The 20,110-nt window shown below is 41.0% G+C and overlaps 1 protein-coding gene across 1 annotated transcript in view; it reads left to right on the top strand.

The window, feature by feature from the left end:
* LARS2 (leucyl-tRNA synthetase 2, mitochondrial) overlaps positions 1-20,110 on the top strand; it is a 176,645-nt gene that overhangs the window by 106,838 nt on the left and 49,697 nt on the right. Inside the window, exons 9-12 of the mRNA XM_036762051.1 lie at positions 2,379-2,486; positions 8,160-8,319; positions 15,829-15,933; positions 19,737-19,852. Coding sequence (XP_036617946.1) covers positions 2,379-2,486; positions 8,160-8,319; positions 15,829-15,933; positions 19,737-19,852 — 489 coding nt within the window. The remainder of the gene's footprint in view (positions 1-2,378; positions 2,487-8,159; positions 8,320-15,828; positions 15,934-19,736; positions 19,853-20,110) is intronic.

The following is a 20,110-nucleotide window of genomic DNA, read 5'->3' as shown; positions in this document are numbered from 1 at the left end:
TAGCACAGTGCCTCACACACAGTAGGTGCTTAATAAATGCTTATTTGTGATACGAAAAAAGGCACAAAGCAGTCCCTGCTCCCAAAGAGCTCATATGGGGAAACAGCACGCAAACAACCATATACGAACAAAATAGGGACAGGTTAAATTGGAGAGAATCCGAGGGAAGGTGTGAGTAATAGACAAACCCAGTACAGACTGACGTGGGACGGCCTCCGTCATTTGGCCTCAACCCATCTCTGACTATTGTTTTCCTCTGTTCCCCCTCATATATTCTGTGCTCTAGCCGAGCTGTACTGCTCCCCCTGCCCAGCTAGATCCTGGGCTTCCCTGCTTCTATCTGTAGTCATCCTGTGTCCCTGCTTGGCACGTGTCTCTCCTTGGTCTTTATATATAAGAAGTCTCCCCATTCTGAGAGGAAGCAGGATCTAGTGGGAAGAACATCAGGAATGGGGAGGACCTCAGTGTCGTTTCCAGTCTGGTATTTGTCACTTTTTACTTTCTCTGGGATTCACTTTCCTCATCTATAACAACGTGAGAGAATTGGATTCCATAATCTTTAAGGTCTCTCCCGGTCTTAAATAATAGTAACAATTAGTCCTATGATGTATTCACCAGGACCTAAGTTCAGTCTTGATTCCCTCTATTAGCTATGTTTCCTCTGAACCATGCGCACACACATCCCTATGCACCTATATATATTGAGAGGGGGGAGGGGGGAAGGGAGGGAGGGAGGGAGAGAGAGAGAGAGAGAGAGAGAGAGAGAGAGAGAGAGAACTTTAGCTGGGACTTGAAGGAAAACAAGACAGCCAGGAAGTGGAGATGAAAAGAGAGAAAGTTCTAGGCATGAAAGATTATGTGTTACTCATTTTTATTTCCCCCCAGCAGAGTGCCGTACTTAAAGTAGATATTTAGCTTGGACAGCGCTCGCTGTACTATATTTAAATAAACTTCAGGATTTCTTCCTGGCACTTGACCTCCCCAGCTTCTGCTCAAGAACAAACAATCTGGCTAGTCGAGCTTTCTGAACAAATAACCGTTTATTAGCCTACAGAAATTCAAGGACAGAAAGTCTCTCTATAAATTTCATACTGTGCAAAGCATTTAATATACTTTGTTATTAAACACGCCAACAGTTTCAAAGTTGTCATCACAGAACCAGGAGACCGCTGTATGCAGCAACAGCAACATTGTACAATGATCAGCTGTAACAGACTTAGCTCTTCTCAGCCATACGGTCATCCGGGGCAAGTCCAAAAGACTCATAATGGAAAATGCCGCCCACATCTAGAGAAAGGACTATAGAGTCTGGATGCAGATCGGAGCAGACTATTTTCACTTTCGTTTTGTTTTTTTGTTTTGTTTTTTCTTTCTCAAGGTTTTTCCCTTTTGTTCTGATTCTTCTTTCACAACATGATGAATGTGGAAATACGTTTAATGTGATTGTACATGTGTAACCTATACAGATTGCTTGCCGTCTTGGGAAGAGGAGATAGGAGGGAAGGGAGTGAGAGAGAAAAATTTGGAACTCAAAATCTTACAGAAATGAATGTTGAAAACTAATTTTACATATAATTGGAAAAAAATACTAAGAATCTTTCGGAAAAAAAAAAGTTAGCATCACATTGCATTAAACAGTTTTCCCCCTACTGTTATAGCTGTCTCCTTGCAATTAAAAAAATATATACTGACATGTTCTAATTTGTATAAAATGATTTAAAGAAAGCCCCTCTTTCTAGGAATTTATATTCTATAATACACCTTATTGATATTAATGAACATTTCTAGTTGTTCTCTATAGTAAATGCTTTAAGTAAGGTGAAGATGTAATATGAACTGTTAAGTTTCATGAGGCCCGTTTTCATTATTAAAATAGGTGTATGCAAACATAGTTTAATTTATGGTCTAAAGATTGTAACAGTTAGCTGATAAAATGAAATTAATACATTCAAACACATACAGAAAAATAAATTAAAACAGAAAATTCAAGCCTTGAATATCTGAGTCAATTTTTTGAAATAAGTACACTTAACCTTCCTATATTTAGTTTCCTGGCCCTGGGAAAGAATGTACTAGCTGCCGCCACCAAAGAGTCTAATTATCATCTTTTCTTAGCTAATTTTCTCTCTACCATGAAAACTTGGCACTTTTACAATAGTGAAGTCAATCAACTCCGTCTTTCAGAAGTCAGCTCTAAATAAGCTAGCACTGGTTTCCAAACCGCACTCCATACCTCTAGCCTAGGGAAGAATTCGGTTCTACAGTTACCATTCAGTTCCCCCACTTCATTTGTTTTGGTCAATACCTGAGTATTTCCACGAGTGTCTAAATGTTGTTATGTACTCAGAGTGTCTCCCTTCTCCTTCCCAATTCCATAGGCGATGCGTGAAGCTTTGGCCGACCTTCCTGAGTGGTATGGAATAAAAGGAATGCAGGCCCATTGGATAGGAGACTGTGGTGGATGCTATTTTGACTTCACTTTGAAGGTAAATCCCCATTAAATAGATTTGCTTGTATTAACACAATCTCCACAAAGGAATATTTTTTGAACCAGTTAAGTAGGGGGTGATTGTTTCTGTAACTTCACAGTTGAGATGGCTTCCAAATTAGGGTTGATATGTTACCTCCACCAAAGTTGGTCTGTGGAGGCCTCAACCAGATGTGGGGGTGACTCCAGGTTCTGGGAGGCTATGCCAATGGCACACAAGCTCCAGCAGGTTCTACCATGCTAGAGGGACTTCGAATACAGCCCCAGCAACACACTATGTTTACTTTCTGATGCCCAGCCTCGCCAAATACAGAGAGATCCATTGTCTTTAGGCTGGCCACTAGGCGATGATTTCTTTGAACATAGCAAGCCATTAAACAAAGAAAAATCCAGAGGGCATCATAGTCCTCTTCAGTTCTTTCAGTGACCATGACAGAGTGGAAGAAGAGGAGGCAGAGGCTGTTAAGAATCAAACAGGTTTTAGACTATCTATATAAGGATTAGTTTAACTGTTGCTTCTCTAAATATAAGATCCTTGTCTAAAGACTAATTAGTTAACCAGAGGAAATGAATCATATAGCTCTTGGCATTCTTGCTATAAGATATAAGGAGATATAAGGAAGTTGTCGTTAAATGGAAGGCAGGTTCACAAGTTTGCCTCAGAGACACAAATAAAGGAGCTGGTCAGGTTGGTTTTGGTTTTGTTTATGGCACATGATGAGCATAAGCAAAAAGATCACTATGAAAATAATTGGAGTTTATGGTTCAGCAGCTTTTGCAAAGGAAGAGTTTTGTGAACTTGACGTGACCTTCTAAATTAAATTGACATGAACTTTAATGTTCAGTAGCTTCAGGGGAAAGGTGGGCATAGGTAAGGACAGCAAAAAACGATGTCAGAAACTACAGCTTAGGCTCAAGAAACAAGAGACCAAAAGCTCACATGCTATCCATAAGACAATATCTCATTAATACCGTATTCAGGAAGAGAATTGGAAGGTGACGAATGTGGAAAGAATCAAGCAACCTCAAGAAAAATGGAGCTGACCTTAACAGACAGGAAATGAGTGGTTACTGGTGTGGTAGTCATTGCTGACTCAGCTGTCCGTGTGTAATACAGACCTTCCATTTGTTAGTGCCAAGGCCGGAGTCAGCTCCCTCTTTGAAGATAAGATAAGGAAGACTGAACCTGTCCAAACATTCTTTTGAGAGCAGAATATAGAAACCAAATTCTGGAGTGCACATAAAAGTGTACTGTTACCATTTCCTGTGGAAGTTTAGCTGTCGTAATGCAGTCAGTACATCACAGAGGCCAAAGGAGCCCAGGAAATGCTTCAGGCAACAGACGCTTTGTCTGCCAAATGAAGAGACACGGCACCATTTGTAAGGTGGTGTAAACTCATTTGCAAAATCTGATGGAGGAGAGCACTGAAGGATGATGAGCAGCATCACCTGTTCAAACAGTGAGACCCAAGAGAGGCATCCGTAGTTTGCAGGAGGCCCAACACCAGACCCAGGCAGGCTAGGTCATCCCAAAAGCACCTCCAGGTGAAACCGGAGGGAGGAAGGGAGCTAGCTGGTATTCATATCACACTTCAAGGTTCACAACGTGTTTTACAATTATCTCAATTGAGCTTCACAACAATCCTGGGAAGTAGAGGGTGTTATTATCCCATTTTACAGAAGAGTAACTGAGGCAGACAGAAGTTAAGTGAGTTGCCGTGCATCACACATCTAGTAAATGTCTGAGGCCAGATTTGAGCTTAGTACTCCTTGATTCCAGATGTGACACCATCTACAACAAACTGCTTTCATCAGTGAGTAATGGAACCACTCCATTGAGTCTCTAGACATGACAGTTCTCTGATGCGCAAGGAAGCAGAAAGGACATTGAAGGAGATGAAGACAGAGAGAGAAGCCAGATCAGGCCAAGTATACCTGGAGGAGAGCCATGCTGGAGGGCACTGACGGGCTGAGTCTCAGTGTATCTGAAAGAGAAGAATTAACTAAACATTTGGAGGGGTAAAGAGCGCAGATAACATTACTAGTTTAAAGAAAGTTAACTGAGAGAACATCATTGACTAATAGTCCACGTACTTCTTTTTACCTTCATAAAATCTTTTATGATCTATACATGTATCAAGAGCATATTTGATGAAAATGTGAGATGGAAACTGGTACAAACAACATTCTGCAGTAAATCACGTCTTTGTAGTCAAACGCTTGTCCAAAAGGTACAGAGAATACAGAATCCCACTCTGCTTGTTTTTTGTTGACTAAAAAAAGCTTTCGATTTGTTAGAACAAAATGTAGCTTTAAAGGCTGTCATCTAATGAGGTTCCTACCATGCCTACGTTAAGATCATCTAAGATTCTTTTATAAATGCAAGAACAAAGTTAACTTTATTCAGCAGTCTCCTGATTATGTATATCAAGCAAAGTATAAAATAGCGAGATTTAATGTTCACCAGTAGTGTTTGCCACTCTCATGGAAGGTTTCCAGCACAGAGTCCAAATACAAGAAGGATTCCTTACAGATACTGAGGTCCTCCTGATGCTTCTTTTTGCCAATATTATACTGAGTGCATCAACACCCTAAACATTGCAGATTTTCCTAAAAAAAAACATTCACAGTAATTTTGTCTAACAATTTATATGACAAAAATCAAATGGGTTAAGGATGCATGTCCTCTTTTTATTCACTCATCAAGCATTTATTATGTGCCACCAGGTTACTTTGCTGGGACACCTTGTTGTAGCATAAGAGTGACCCTGGTTTCTAGAAGACTATACCAGCAAGTGCATGCTATGGCAGGGTTTCCCATGTTAGACAGACTTCAAGCACATCTCAGCAACAGACTGAGTCGTATTTCCAAAGACCAGCCTAGCAAAGTACAGAAAAGTTGACGTGTAGGCTGACTATCAGATGATGAATCCTTTGGCCATGGCACCCACAATACAAACAAAAATACAAATATCACTGGGTCCTCTGCCGTCCTCTCCTACTTCTGAATTAAAGGTTTCAGAAAAGAGGGAAGAAGGTACTAAGATTCTTTATAAATTTTAACTTAGCTGTTGGTACTGTATGTCCAGTGACATATTCCTAAAAGAACTGAATCATATCAACCTTGACATTCTTGTTAAGAATGAAAGCAGAAGACAGGAGGAGGTTGTAGCTAAATTAAAGTATTGTTTGTAGCTTCTCTCGGTAAGGAAAGGAAAAAGTTGGTGTGATCATGCATTCAATGTCATTTCTTGAGCCTTTGGGTCATTTTATATTATAGTGCACATGATAAGAATATACAAAATGTATGAAAATACTTTTATGTTATTTCTTTCAAATAGATTAAGAAGTCAGGTTGTTGGGGTTTTTTGCAAAGTCCCCAAATAGAAAAGTTCATATTACTGCCTGAACCCCTGGGGCAGGCTCCCGTCTCCTTCACCCAGTCCTCTTTCCCTACACCAAATCAGTAAAAACACTTGTTCTTCTCCTGTTGCTTCTGAACCTAGACGGCTCCCTACATGGCGTATACAGGGATGCCCAGCACGGCACAGAGTAGCAGCAGGAACCTCTTCTCCCCCCAAAAGGGCTTGATCCGGTCAATGATGCAATAGAGGCCTCCTCTGGAGTGCGCTCCGCCATCGGCTAGAATGACTCCATGGAGATAACATCGTGACTATTGTTCAAGGTATGCAAAGGCCTCGCTTCAAGCAGCTCACCTTCTACTGAGGAAAACAACATATACACAGATAAACAAAATGTATACAATGCACATATGAAGACATTATCTCTAGTTGGATGGACATCCCATTGAATTGGTCCATCTGTGCATATGTCTTGGACAAACACTAATGATAGAAAATGAACTGGGGCCCCGGTTTGACAGGTGGAAGAAAGAGGACTGACCAAATTGTTTTTGTAAATTGTGCAATGCTTTCAGTGACTCCAAGGTTCTCCCTGAAATGAAAATCCATGCTTTAGCACCAGTGTTCTTCCTGTGATACCCTATGGATGCCTACCCTGGGGTGTATGAAGTGTTCAGGAGGACTAGCACCTGTGGTGTGAGGGCTTGCCGAGACCTTTTCAGGGCTGCTCGTCCACCTGTGGTGTCCACCTGTCACCCAACTCTCTCCTGTAGCTCCAAGAAGTTGTAGCAAGTGCAGTGGCCATACCCTGAGGATCTGTCTCAGCAGATGAGCTCAACAAGGTTGAGGGTAACTAACACACCTCAGACCTGTTAGTGAGTTAGGGGATTGTCTACCCCATTCATGTGAAGACTTTTCACCGGCAGAATGGGCAGACGAGAACAATTTGTTCCAATGACCTTGAAGGTGGCTGAAGCAGGCACTGTGGAGCACTTAGAGCTTAGTCAGACATCAAAGATGCCAAGGTCATCACTGCATTGTGGGCCATCACCAGTTGTCTTGACTTTTGTCTTGCCATTGAAATTCAATGACTCTGGAAGAGAGAATGAGACTGACAACTTTGTGTAACTCTGCCTTACTTAAATCCAATTCATGAGTAAGTCAGTACACCACCTGTGATGTCATTGGTCCTCTTTGAAGATGAAGGGCAAAAACAGAAACAGCGGATGCCTACCATCGAGCCCCACAGTTGCTGAGCAGTCAGAGTTGTATGATGCACAAAAACTAATGGAAAACTATATGATGGCGTGTAGGCTTCAGCAAGTTACCGAGGATTAAATTGAAGGATAATTTACATGTGAAAAGTGATGTGAGACATCAACAAGGAGGAGCATGACCAGAAAAGGATGAGAGCCAACGTGGCACAAGAACGCAGGACAGCAGATGGAGAGCCCACGTACTGCACTGGTGCTCTTTTTAAAAGACCTGGAGAAGGGCCTCAAGAATACTGAGTAGACCCTCTCTGGAAGATTTATGGGAGACCAAGAATGAATCACACAGTCTCAGAAGGTATGCATAGATAGGTCACAGTGTGGAGTCCCCTGTCAATGAGATTATTACTCCATTGAAGTAGGTATGAATGCTGTGCCTCATTTCTTAAAAGTTCTAGGATCTGAGATAGTATAGACCATTCCAGGAGCCCCATTCTTGAAGCTCTCACTGACTCCTGTCTGTATCAGAAACTTTTTACAGTCATCACTCTTACCTCCTGGCCCTCCTTTTTTTTATCCCTTATTGGACCCCTCCTCACTTCAGACTGCCTGATAAACTATGAGGAGGAGTTGAGAGGACAGGCCAGCTCGTCTCTTCAGGCTTTTCTTTTCTTTTCCAGGTGAGGACCTCAGAACCCTCCTTGAAATGATCAATCAACCATAGACTTCTTGGGTTTTCTTGTTCCTCTAGGGATAATATAGCCCTAGCTTGTTTGGTTTTTTTTTATGCTAATAATAAAATTACCATAACATCAGTACAAGCCTTTCTCTGAGCATACTTGTAGTATATTCTGTCTGCAAAGTGGTGGAAGTTATTAGCACTGAGGGGTCCTTTGGAAAGGTCACCTCCGATACATCTCTTCTCCTTTCCCTGCCAACTCCTCTCCCATTGCCCTCCTTCCCAGTGCCAGCTCTCAGTGACCGCTGATTAGGGATGGCAAGGAAATGTAAAAGGAAGGTTACCTTAAGAGCAAAGATAGCAATGCGCCTTGGAGAGAAAAGGGAGAAATTAACCTTTCCTGTAATAATTCCTGTCAGGTGAATGGCAAAGTAACTGAGGAGAGGTTGTCGGCTTATGCTTTAACCCCGGAGGCTGTCTATGGAGCATCCCACATAGCCATCTTACCTAGCCATCAACTCTTACATGGGAACAGTAGTCTGAAGGAAATCTTTCAGAAGACATTCATCCCAGGCAAAGGTGAGTTTTTAATTAAAGAATATTTGAGGTATAATCTAATGTTTAGATGATAAAGTTCTTTGTACATAGAGATTGTATCTTCTCCTTACTTTATAGTTCTTGTGATTTTGGATAAGAAAGGAGGCCAATGTGAGATTAAAATGACTTGTAGCTGAGGGAATCAAAATGCAGATTGAGGCATACTTTTTTTACTTTCTTTTTTTTCTTGGAGTTTTTTGTTTTTTTTTTTGTCTGTGTCTTCTTTTGCAACATGGGTGATAGGGAAATATGTTTTGCATGACTGCACATGTATAATCTATATCTAATTGCTTGCTGTCTGAGGAAAGAGGGGTAGGAGTGAAGGAGGGAGAGAATTTGGAACTCAAAATTTAAAAAAAAACACAAAAATGAAAAATTGTTTTACGTGTAACTTGAAAAAAATATATAAAAAAATTTCCCATAAACTAAAATGACTCACAGTTGCTATAGCAAGTTCTGACATATAGGTGAGCATTTCTGGATAACTTGAAAATGGTTTTCTCATTCAACCTGAACATTTCTCCCTGAAGTCTTGTTTATATGTCCCATTCTCTTTTAGTAGCTAGTAAATTTTTACCAAGTTCCTCTCTGAAATCCCAGAAATTTTGAATTAGTGGGTCTGTGTTTAATGATATATTAACTCTATTCAGAGTAGGTCTTTCATAAGTGTTTTTTAGGGAAATATAAAGTTATCAAGACTAATATTCTTGAAATAGATAACCAAGATGGAACATTTCCTGATACCAGCTTGGACAGATGAATGATGATAATTCAGGAGCAGGATAGTTAGCTCTTAGAAGCATTCATTTTGTTTTAACTTTACAGTATTGCTTAGAGTGTCATCTTGAAGAATGATGAAAAAAATCCTCTTAAATTAAAATTTTTCTCTGTGTGTCCAGTCATAAATTTTGTTCTCTACTTGCCCTGGAAGAAAATCAGAAATCTTTGATAGGGGGCAGGGGGAGTGTTACAAATGGAGGGGAAACTGTAGTTCTTGTGAATGATTTGAGACAAGAAAATGTCTTAAAAATTAGACAAACTGAAAAGATGTCAATGTGTAGTCTTCTTGGAGATTGGCTGAGAGAGTAAGGTGGGCTAATACTGATGAAGGGTTAAAAAGCTAATGATCATAAAATTTATGGAGTTCAGAGCATTTTAACATTTTCCTGTTTTTTGGAGTGACTGAGAAATCATTTTGGAGAATGTCCAGAACAATATTTGGAGATACTTGTATATCTCCATGACTACACAGGTATCTAAGACAACATATCTAAAATTTGGCATGAGAAGTTCATTTCGGCCCTGGATAAAACATTGGATATTTTCCTTTGCATAATCTCTGAAATAATTCCAAATGAAATACAGAGCTTATAAAATTTAACTCTGTCCCATGACTCAAATAGTCAATTTTTTATAGTCATGCTAATTTGTTCCACATCTCTAGCTTATATCTATCAGATTAGACTCCTGGATTTGGGTAGAAAACGTTGTCAGTGAAATCAGTAGGGAAATTAATTCATGTGTAATTTTCAGAAAATCAATTACGATTGCCATGAAAACATACTTTTTCTGACCTTTTAGGGGTTACATTTTTACAGTGTTAATGTTTCATCCTCTCCCTCTCTCCTCTCCCCTGCACCTGCTATTTGTTTATTATTGTTCTCATTAAAGTGACTTTTTTCTGTAAATGTCAGTTTCTAAGCAATGAACCACAAATAATCACAGAAATACAGAATTTGGATTGAACTTCATTTTCATGAGCTTGGATTCTCCAATCTGAGATTCCTTAGAACTTAAGTAATGACTGTGATTTCAGCCCAGCCCAGCTCCCAGGCACCAGTCCGAGGCATTGAAAGCTGACTCTTTTTTCACATCACAGGATGGCAGATGTTCATTCTCTGCTCTTGGGATCCACCTCTGCCCTAACACTTCCAATCTATGTGACCTTGGGCAGGTGACTTTCCCCCTCTGAGCTTCCATTTCCTCATCTCCATCAGGAGGGGGCTGGATGAGATGGCTTTGGAGGTTCATTCCAGCCCTAAGTCTCTGATGATGCTCCATCCTACCCTCTTCTGCAGCAGCTTCTTTTTGCAACCATCAGCTGACTTCCTTTCTCAAGAAGTTCTTTTCCTGGTTCATACAACCCTTGCCCTAAAACTCAGGGAACTAAACACACATGTTGATGTCTCCTCAACACACTGGTCTCCAATTTGTCAGCCTCCTAAACTCCTACAACTTCCAACTTCACTCCACACCAAGCAGTAATAGGAATGGCCATACTCTTGATCTGACCCTTAACCCATAACTTTTTTACCAAGCTTTCCTTTTTTTTTAATGTATTTTTATTTATGTCATTAAATATTTCACAATTAAATGTGTAAAAAAATGTAATATTCATTTTTTAAAATTTTGAGTTCCAAATTCTTTTACCCCACCCCTTCCCTCTCCTTGAGAAGACAACTAATTTATATTGACTATATATGTGAAGTTATATAAAACCTATTTCCATTTTAGCCATACTGCAAAAGAAAACACAGACCAAAAAAAGGGGAAAAATAAAGAAGGTTAAAATAAAAACAGGCCTCAATAAGCATTCAGAGTTCATCAGTTCTCTCTCTAGAGATGGATAGCATTTTTCATCTTTGGATGAAATCATTGTTAGATCATTGTTTTGATCAGAGTAGCTAAGTCTTTCATAGTTGATCGTCCTTACAATATTACTGTTAGTGTGTACAATGTTCTCCTGGTTCTGCTCACTTCACTTTGCATCAGTTCATGTAAGTCTTCCCAGGTTTTTCTGAAACCATTCTGCTCATCATTTCTTATAGCACAATTGTATTGCTTCGCAATCATATACTACAACTTGTTCACCCATTCCCCAATGGCTTGCTGGGCATCTCCTCAATTTCTACTTCCTTGCCACCATAAAAAGAGCTGCATCAAAGTTTTTTTCACAAATAGGTCCTTTTCCCTTTTCTTTGATCTCTTTGGGATACAGACTTAGTAGTGGTATTTCTGGGTCAAGGAGTTTGCACAGTTTTATAGCCCTTTGGGCATAGTTCTAAATTGTTCTCCAGAATGGTTTTTACCAAGCTTTTCTTACTCAATATCTTCTTTCTTACCACCTATAAACATGGGTAGCTCACTCCTAGCTTTAAAAAAAGAAAACAACCAAAAACCTTCCCTTGACTCTGCTGTCCTCCCAAGCTACCATCCTGCATCTCTTATCCCTTTACAACTAAACCCTAGAAAGAGTTTGCTCACTGCTTCCATTTCATCATCTCCCACTCACTTAGCAGCCCTTTGTAATCTAGCTTCTGATCCCACCACTCAACTGAAACTACTCTTTCCAAAGTTAGCAGCAGTCATTTAACTGCCCAATCCAATGACCTTTTCTCAGTGCTCGTACCGCTTAACCTCTCTGTTACTTTGGAAACCACTGACCACCTTCTTAAATACTTTCTCCCTTGGATTCTGAACACTGCTTTCTGTTGGCTCTTCTGCCTGACTTGAGCATTCCTCCCTTTCCTTTTTTAAGATCATTCTCCTCTTCCTGCTCACTAACCAGCTCTGCCCTGGGCCCTTTTCCCTCTCCGTAACTTCGTAGCTCCTTTGGGTTTATTTATCATCCCTATGCAGATAACTCCCAAGTCCAACCCTATCCAATCTTTTCCAGCCCTAATTTTCTCTCAAATTCTATTTCTATGTTAATAACTATCTGCTGCATATCTACCAAAAACACCACAGCTACTCCAAACCCAACATATCCAAAGCATAGCTCATTATGTTTTCCCAAAAATCTATCTTTCCCCCAACTTTGTCGTTTGGGTTAACAGTACCACCATCCTTCTGGTGGTGCCTCCTATGGGATCTTGACTCTTCCCTTTCCTTCAGCCTCCTTATCTGCTCAGTTCCCAAGTCTTGGTCCCACTTTCACAACTTAATTGCATTCATTCCCTTCACTGCAATGACTGAGTCTCTGCTCTTGTCCCAGCCTTCCTGGATAGCTTCTCACAACAGCCTCCTAATTGGTCTTTTTCCTTCCACTCTCTCCCTTTTTCACACTTTCTCCACAGAGAGGTGGAACCTGACCAAACTGATGCTCTTAGAACACAGATCTGATCGCATCACTTCATTACTTAGAAATCTTCAGTGGTCTTCTATTGCCTTTAATATAAAATGCAAACTCCTTATCCTGGTATTTAAGGCCCTCCATGCTGTGACTGCTATTCACCTTTCCAGTCCTATTGCATATTGCTTTTCTTCCCATAATCTTTGTTTCCCCTCCCCCCCACTAGCCTGTTGGTACTGCCCATACCTGACAACCCACCCCCCTTCCCTGCTTGCACAAGCAATGCCCTGGGCCTAGGACACACTCCTTCCTCATCTCCAGCTCGTAGCATGCCTGCCTTCCTTTAGAGCTCAGCTTGGGTGCTTCCTTCCCTGTGAGGCCACCTGGGATCTGGCCTGCCCCCAGGGGTTCCTACTTTCTTCCTCTTAAACGTATTCTGTGTCACTTCACATATACTGGTATACATGTTATTTCTACTTAGAATGTACGCACAAAGACAACTTTGTGGTTTTTCTTTGCATGCTCAGCAGCTAGCAGGGTGCCGTGCACAGAGCTGGTGCTCAGGAAGCGTTTGCTGAATGAGACCAAGTGTAAATTTTGCAGCAAATTCAGTAGCTATGCCTTCACATGTATTGGTGGCAACACATTAGCTTAGTCAGTCAGTAAGTATCCAGTGAGTTGGGGCAGTGGATAGAGTGCTCAGCCTGGAGTCAGGAAGACCTGAGTTCAAATCCAGCCTCAGATACTTATTAGCTGTGTGACCCTGGGCAAGTCACTTGACCTCTGTTTGCCCTAGTTTTCTCAGCCGTATAGCAATAGCACCTAACTCCCAAGGTTGTTATGAGAAGTAAATGAGATAATACTTGTAAAACACCATACAAATGTTATTATTCATCGAGTGCCTGTTACTGCTACTAATTCTCATTTCTGGAAGGATTCTTTTTTTTTTTTGGAGGGGGGGGAAGGCAGGGCAATGGGGGTTAAGTGATTTGCCCGAGGTCACACAGCTAGTAAGTGTGTCAAGTGTCTGAGGCTGGATTTGAACTCACCTTCCTGCCTCCAGGGCCGGTGCTCCACTCACTGCACCACCCAGCTGCCCCGGAAGGATTCTAATTACAAAATTGTGCATGCCTGTTATCTCATTAGACACAGCGGGGAGGTAGTAATAACATTATCCCCGTTTTGCTGATGAGAAGCCTGAAGTTCATAGAAATTAAGTGATTTACTCAAGGTTACACAGCTGTCTAGTGCTAGTCAGAACTTGAACCAGTGTCTTCCGATATTAGACTAGTGCTTTACCTGGAAAAATGGCCATTCTGTGTTATCAAAACTGCAGAAAATAAATAGCTCCGTGCCATCTGTGATGGGCCGCCTGTCTTTGAGAAGAGGGCTGGGCTTGGAGTCAGAAGACCCGAATTCAAATTCTGTCTCAGGCTCTTGCCTGCTCTGCAACCACAGCTGAGTCACTTGATACCTCCAGGCATCAGTTTCTTCACCTGTTAAAGAGTCTGGTGCTCTTCCTGCTCTCTGGCTCACAGGTTATGATGAGAGAAATATTCTGTATATCATAAAGTGCTAAATGAAAGTACATCATCATCTTCATCATTATTATTATTATTTCTGTTATTGTTGTGGCTAGACACGGGAAAAGCACTTTTTCCCCTGGGGCTTCCATTGGGTGGAGGAAGGGAGGGAAGGAAGGGGCCCAGGCAGAGGAGCAAGAAGCAGTCAAGAGCAAATTTTTACCTATAAAAATAAAATCGCATTTAATTAGTCACATTCAATAAATTTCTGAAGCTTTTTTCCTTTTTTTTTCACTGTTAGTTTACAGAATGATTTAGTGACATCGTATTAACACAGTATCAGAAATTTATGGGAGAAGGGTTGCTGTTTACATTTGAAAATAGAAAAAGCTAAGTGAGAGATAATTAATGAGAGTGCTTTGTCAGCCATATCACCATCTTTAATTTAGCTAATAGGGAATATCTTTCTTATGTCTTTAAAATATTAAGAAATAGAGATCTGATCATTTTCCTTTACATACCATTTGTGCATTAATGCCTTATATAAAGCCTGTCTATTTGCTTAGCATCTGAGTGTCTGGCGTCAATTCTCGAGTGAACAAAGGAATGTACAGTGATCCCAGATAAAAATGTTGAGTGAAATGTGTTGCTTGCTGTAGTTACTGATGCTGGTTTTTTGCTGTCAGCTGAGCAAAATTGGTTTGGAATCATAGTATGATACTTCTAGTTTGAGAGATAATAGAAGCCATAAAATGTATCAGTCAGCAAATACTTTCCACACTCCAAAAGCTGCTGTGGCCTCTCTTCCTGTGGCGTGCTTCTGTGTCCTTATCTTTAAGATATTCTGACTCTGGAGCTTTAGCCAGACAAGAGCCACGTAGTTCGGTGCCTGCTTTCTGCCAGGATGGAAAACATTTTCTCTGAGTGAGCCTCAATACCTATTGGTTCAGTCCTCCAAGGACTTCTGGTTTCATCCATGTGGCTACTCCCCACCCCCCCACCCCTCCCCCAGCCTCACCAACACAGGTCACAAACCCTCCTGAGTTTTAGTAGAAATGAGTTGTCTTGGCTGAGCAAATCCACCACCTGATAGTTCACCTTCTGTGGTGAACTTCTGCAAATCTAGCTGGTTTGGTCCTAGCATGACAGACATACAGCCCAGTGACCCATGGTCACTGCCAACCACCTTAAGGCTCTCTTGTAAAGCTTGAGGGGTTTTTTTTTGTTTTTTTTTTTTTTTATGTTTTTGCCACAGCGTAGTCATAGTAGGGGTTGGGGGGAGGAAGAAAGATGGACAGGAAGAGGAGGGAGGAGAGAAAGTTATAAAAAGATGAAAAGTGGAAATGAATTAGAGAGCATTTGCTTTATTTTCATTCAGTAGCCTAGTAATTTATGGAATATACTGGTGGCTTTACAGAGGACACGAGAATCCTCTAGGTTGTAGATGCATTATAAGAAAGAAGGTGATAACTTTACCACTGGAGAGCTATTTCTTTTGCAATTAATGAAGTCTGTTGGTGCTCACTTTGACATTTGAACTTGTTCCCTCTCCCCCAGTGCAGCCTTGAGGTACCACTGCTCTCTGGCTTCTGCATGGATTATTTATTGCACGCTCTTCCCTAGGTAATTGTTTCACAGCTCTGGAATGACTTATTGGATATAGACATTAAAACGACTAGCTTTGGATGGGCAGCTGGGATTTTAGGTCCATTCTTTTTATCTGGACATCCGTTGTTAATGTGCCGATGCCTAAGTTCGGTGGACAGACAGCCTCTTTAACAATTAGCACACAGCCCAGACTTGGTTTTCCTCATTGGCTGATTACCTGGGAGACTTTGTGTGGCAGTATTAAGGGCCCAGTAAATGGATTATGCAGCTCCCTACATTCATTTTCAGATTGTCTCACACCCGTGACTGCTGTAAACATGCTCACCGGTCAAGAAATCCCTGTTGTCATTGTGGCCAGAACAAAATTGGAAGGCTCTCTAGACACAAAAATAGGTAAGTAGTGATTAAAAATGGATTCTATGGGTATATTTTACCATAGAGTTGGAATCTTGGCGTGTTTCTCTTGGCCAAAACCATTATATTGTCATGTTAAGATGAATTTCGGCACTGATAGAAGAGGAAGGTCCACTCTGTAGGTTGTCCTTTGAACCAGGAAGACCTGAATGCAAGTCGCCCCTAAGACACGTTTTGGCTGTGTTACCTTCGCTAAATCACTTGACCTCTCGATGCTGTGGTCTACCCTCTATGACTGTCTGTTGCAGAGAAGGTACTAACTCCCATTGTTAAAGAATATTCCCTCACCCAGAGCTCCTGATAGTCTGTAGCCAATACTTCCTGTGTCCCACAGTGCTATGCACAGAGTAGGAACCACCATGATAAATACCCCTGGAATGGGGGAAAAAATGAAAAAAACTTTGGCTTTTATATTATTTACAAATATATCCTTTCTTCTCTCCTGACTCCCTCATCTCTCTCTTCCCCCACCCCCCCATCCCTCCTCCCTAGGGTAGAGACCCTTGCCTTTATAACAAAAGCTGAAAGAAAAGGCGGGGGGGGGGGGGGGGGGGGGGGGGGGAGGAGGGCAGGGAGAGGTAGAGAAGATCAGCATAATTAACCAACCCAGCAATAGAGTCTGGCATTATGTGGAATGGAACTTTGTCTCAAAAAGATGAAAAACCAGTAGCATACTCTCTACTGGGGTGGAGGCTGGGGGGAAGACAATGGAAGGAAGAAGGACATGAGCATTTATTAAGCACTTTTTGCATCAAGCCCTGTGCAAAGTGCTTTGTAACTATCACAGGTATTTCCTTTGATCCTAAATGTACTTCCGTAGGCAGCAAAATTAACACCTCCATTTTAGATAAGTGGAGGAGCCAGCACCCTAGAATCACCATTCTTCCTGTGGTGCCAGACTCCATTTTCCAGGAAGAATAAATTTAGGGGCTGTCTAAGGAGAAACCAGGTTCAAAATCATTCAGACATCGCCCATCTCTGCCCAGTCTCATTTTAAAAGTTTGATGTTTAAAGGAAAGGACTTCTTTCATTATTTACTTGTTTTATTCATAATATTATTTATTAATAAACCATCAATGCAGCAGCAGCTCAAGAAAACTCTTTTCTGTATTAGTTTGCCTACCATCTTTTGAGCCAGGAGAGGCAGCTGCACCTAATGGAGAGAGGGCCAGCCTAAATGTGGGAAGACCCAAGTTCAAGTCTCCCTTCTTCCATATACTGGCTGTTACACTGGCCAAGTCCCTTAACCTCTCCACCCTGACCCCTCAAAGATTCTAAAGGGGCTGAGCAGGTGTCAGTCTGCTTTGGCAGAGAGAGTTTCTTCATCACCTATACCCATGAAATCCCAAGTTTGGTCCAAAAACCAAAACCAAACAATAAAGGCCCAAGTCCTTAGAAATATGGATATTTCATAAAAAAGAAAAAAATTAATCATCTTTAGGTATCTAGGTCGCTATCTCCTATCTACTTCGGATGAAATCTGTTTTCAGGAGTGTTACTTAATGACTCTAAACAGAGCAGACCTAAGCAGATAGAAAGACAGATTTATGTAACCCTTTCTTCCAAGATAATTATCAGTATTTCATATTCCATTGAGTTTTACATGACAGCAGCCTTCTCGACATTTCTCCATCTCCAGTGATGAAATACAATTTAATTTCAAGATTTATTAGGTGGCATTTTGCCTAGATTTTTCCTTTCCAATCTGTATCTTGTTCCTAATCGCTCCCTTTTGTGATGAACTTCGTAATTCTTCTCCCCTCTTGGTACATTTCATTTGGGGGCTTTACAATTTGGTTTGTAAATTACCAGCATGTTTTCCCCGCATGATGCCTCAGCTGGTCTCTCCCTTAATAACGTAGTTTTTCCAGTAATTGCTGCTATAATACTTCTTGTTGCTCTTACAATTGTTTTGTATCTGTGATAAAAATGCAGAAATGCCGAATCAAAAACAACCTTCTTGGTATCATTTCAGTCATATTTTTTTTGTCTTTCTCCTACCCCAGATTCTTCATGTATTACACCCTAAATGTATGCTTTGTATCAAATGTAGAGGCAAACAAATGTCAAAAAATGGTGATTGGAGTGCCATTTCTTAAAGTTTCCTGTACAGTGGTAGAAGAATCATTTCCTGGGAGCGTAACAGACAAGGCTGTTGCAAATTGTCTCCCTCACTGAGACTTTCTGATTTTTCATCAGAGCCAGCCCTCGGCAAAATTGTGAGATTGAGCAGGTTTATTTCTGGTGTCTGTGCCCAGGCCTACTTCTCAGAAGGGAAGCATCTCACAAACCATAATCCCTTTGTGTAAAAAATCAGTTTACTATGTTAACTTTCCCTAGGGTTTTTTGTATTTTAAAAGAAGAGAACTAGGGGAAATAACCAAAGGAGTGAATTTCTAATGACAGAATTTCAAATACTATAGCTTTTGGGTAAAAGTGACATTTTGGGGCTGAGAGGTTGAAACTAGAACCTCCGCAGGATCCCTGAAATTATACCACGTAGGCAGCCACCTATTTGTAAACCAGTCTCATCTTTAAGTCTTGCTCCAATGGTTCCTAAAGGATGTTCTGTGGTAGAGTGGAAAAAGCCAACTCTGGAGTCAGAAGACCTGAATTCAAGTCCTGTATCTTATCGTACCTATCCTTATGACCCTGGACAATTCACTTAACCTCTTTTAAAATGAGAGGGTTGGAGTAGGTGGCCTTTGATGATCCCTTTCAGCTCTAAATCTATCATCTTTTGATTTTAGAGCCAAAATGCTTCCTTCACATTTAATTCTACTCATTCTTAAATTTTAGCTTTTGCCTCTTCCCTAATACAAATATTGCCAAACATAAATTTTAAGTGCTTTTTCTGAAAACTGTCCAATTATCCAAATACTCCTTTAGTGCATTTTTTTCCATTAATTGTAATTAACTAGATTAAACATAGGAATGCCCCTTGGTTGGTTGGTTGGTTGATTGATTGGGGGCCTTTAGGTGCTTATACCTGAGTCCCCACCTAGCTTAAATTGGGAGAGGGGCATAGGAGAAAGGGGGATTTTGGTGGAGAATTAAGAGAGCTCTGGGATGGTGCTGGAGAATTCTGGAGTGTCCACACCTCTAGGTTATAAAAGTCAGGACCACCTTCAGGATGTTTAAAGTTGACCCATTGGTAGATAATCACACTAGAACAATGTTCTTGCTTAAGTAGAACCACTCTTATCACATGATAAAAATTTGTATGCTATAGGACTCAGTTTCTTCCAGAAGTGAAGATCCTTACACACTTTCCTCACTGCTACAAAATTGACTAATACACCCAGAAATACCTCAGCAAATACGATTTTGGCATTTGACCTGGCTTCATTGATAGCTATCAAAATTTGTTTTTTATAGATAGTTATAAAGCTAGAGCCTCAAAATATTAGGATAATGCCCTATGGCATGAATGATTGGTTTTAGAAACCCCCTTTCCACAAGGAAGCGTGCGTGAGTTTAGGGATAAATGTCAGCTTAGAAGACGATGTTTCTGGGAAAGGCCAGGCTGCTGCCCCTCAGCCTCCATAGTGAGAGCATTATCCCAGCAATGGTTTGAAATGCAGGCATCGGCCTCCTGTTTGTGAGCAGGTTACCCTATACTGATTGTCAATGTCAATTGCCAAGAGATTTCAGGAGACTGGTGAACAAAGACCCGTCTCTAATGCAAAGCTGTTTGTCCCCAGGGAGTAAGTAAAGAGTGGAACAGAGCCTCTAAAGTATTCTGTCATGGAAACTGTTGCTTGTTTTCCCTTTTTGGATAGGAATTCCTGCCACTAGCTCAGAAGATGCCAAAATAGCCCAAAATCTGGGTCTCCCTTTCACAGACGTAATTGAAACCTTGCCAGATGGCACTGAAAAACTCATCAACTCTGCTGAGGTCAGTGATTTCCTTTCCTTTTTTTCTTTCCTTTTTTGCCCTTTCCCTTTCCTCTTCTTCTTTTTTTTTCCCCTTTTCCTTGCCATTTCTTTGAAAATAGCAAAGGCAGCAGATGGAGCTGATGGAAGGCTGGCCATGGAGCCAGGAAAACTGGAGTTCAGATCTCACCTTTGACACTGGCTGGCTGTGTCATCCCAATCAAATCACATCACTTCTCAGTGCCCTGGGCAACTCTCCAAGACTCTAGAGAAAGTGCTA

The sequence above is a fragment of the Trichosurus vulpecula genome, chromosome 5, assembly GCF_011100635.1.
Source record: "Trichosurus vulpecula isolate mTriVul1 chromosome 5, mTriVul1.pri, whole genome shotgun sequence".
NCBI lineage: Eukaryota > Metazoa > Chordata > Mammalia > Diprotodontia > Phalangeridae > Trichosurus > Trichosurus vulpecula.
The sequence above is the reverse complement of the archived record's forward strand: the minus strand, read 5'-3'. Positions and strand labels throughout refer to the sequence as shown.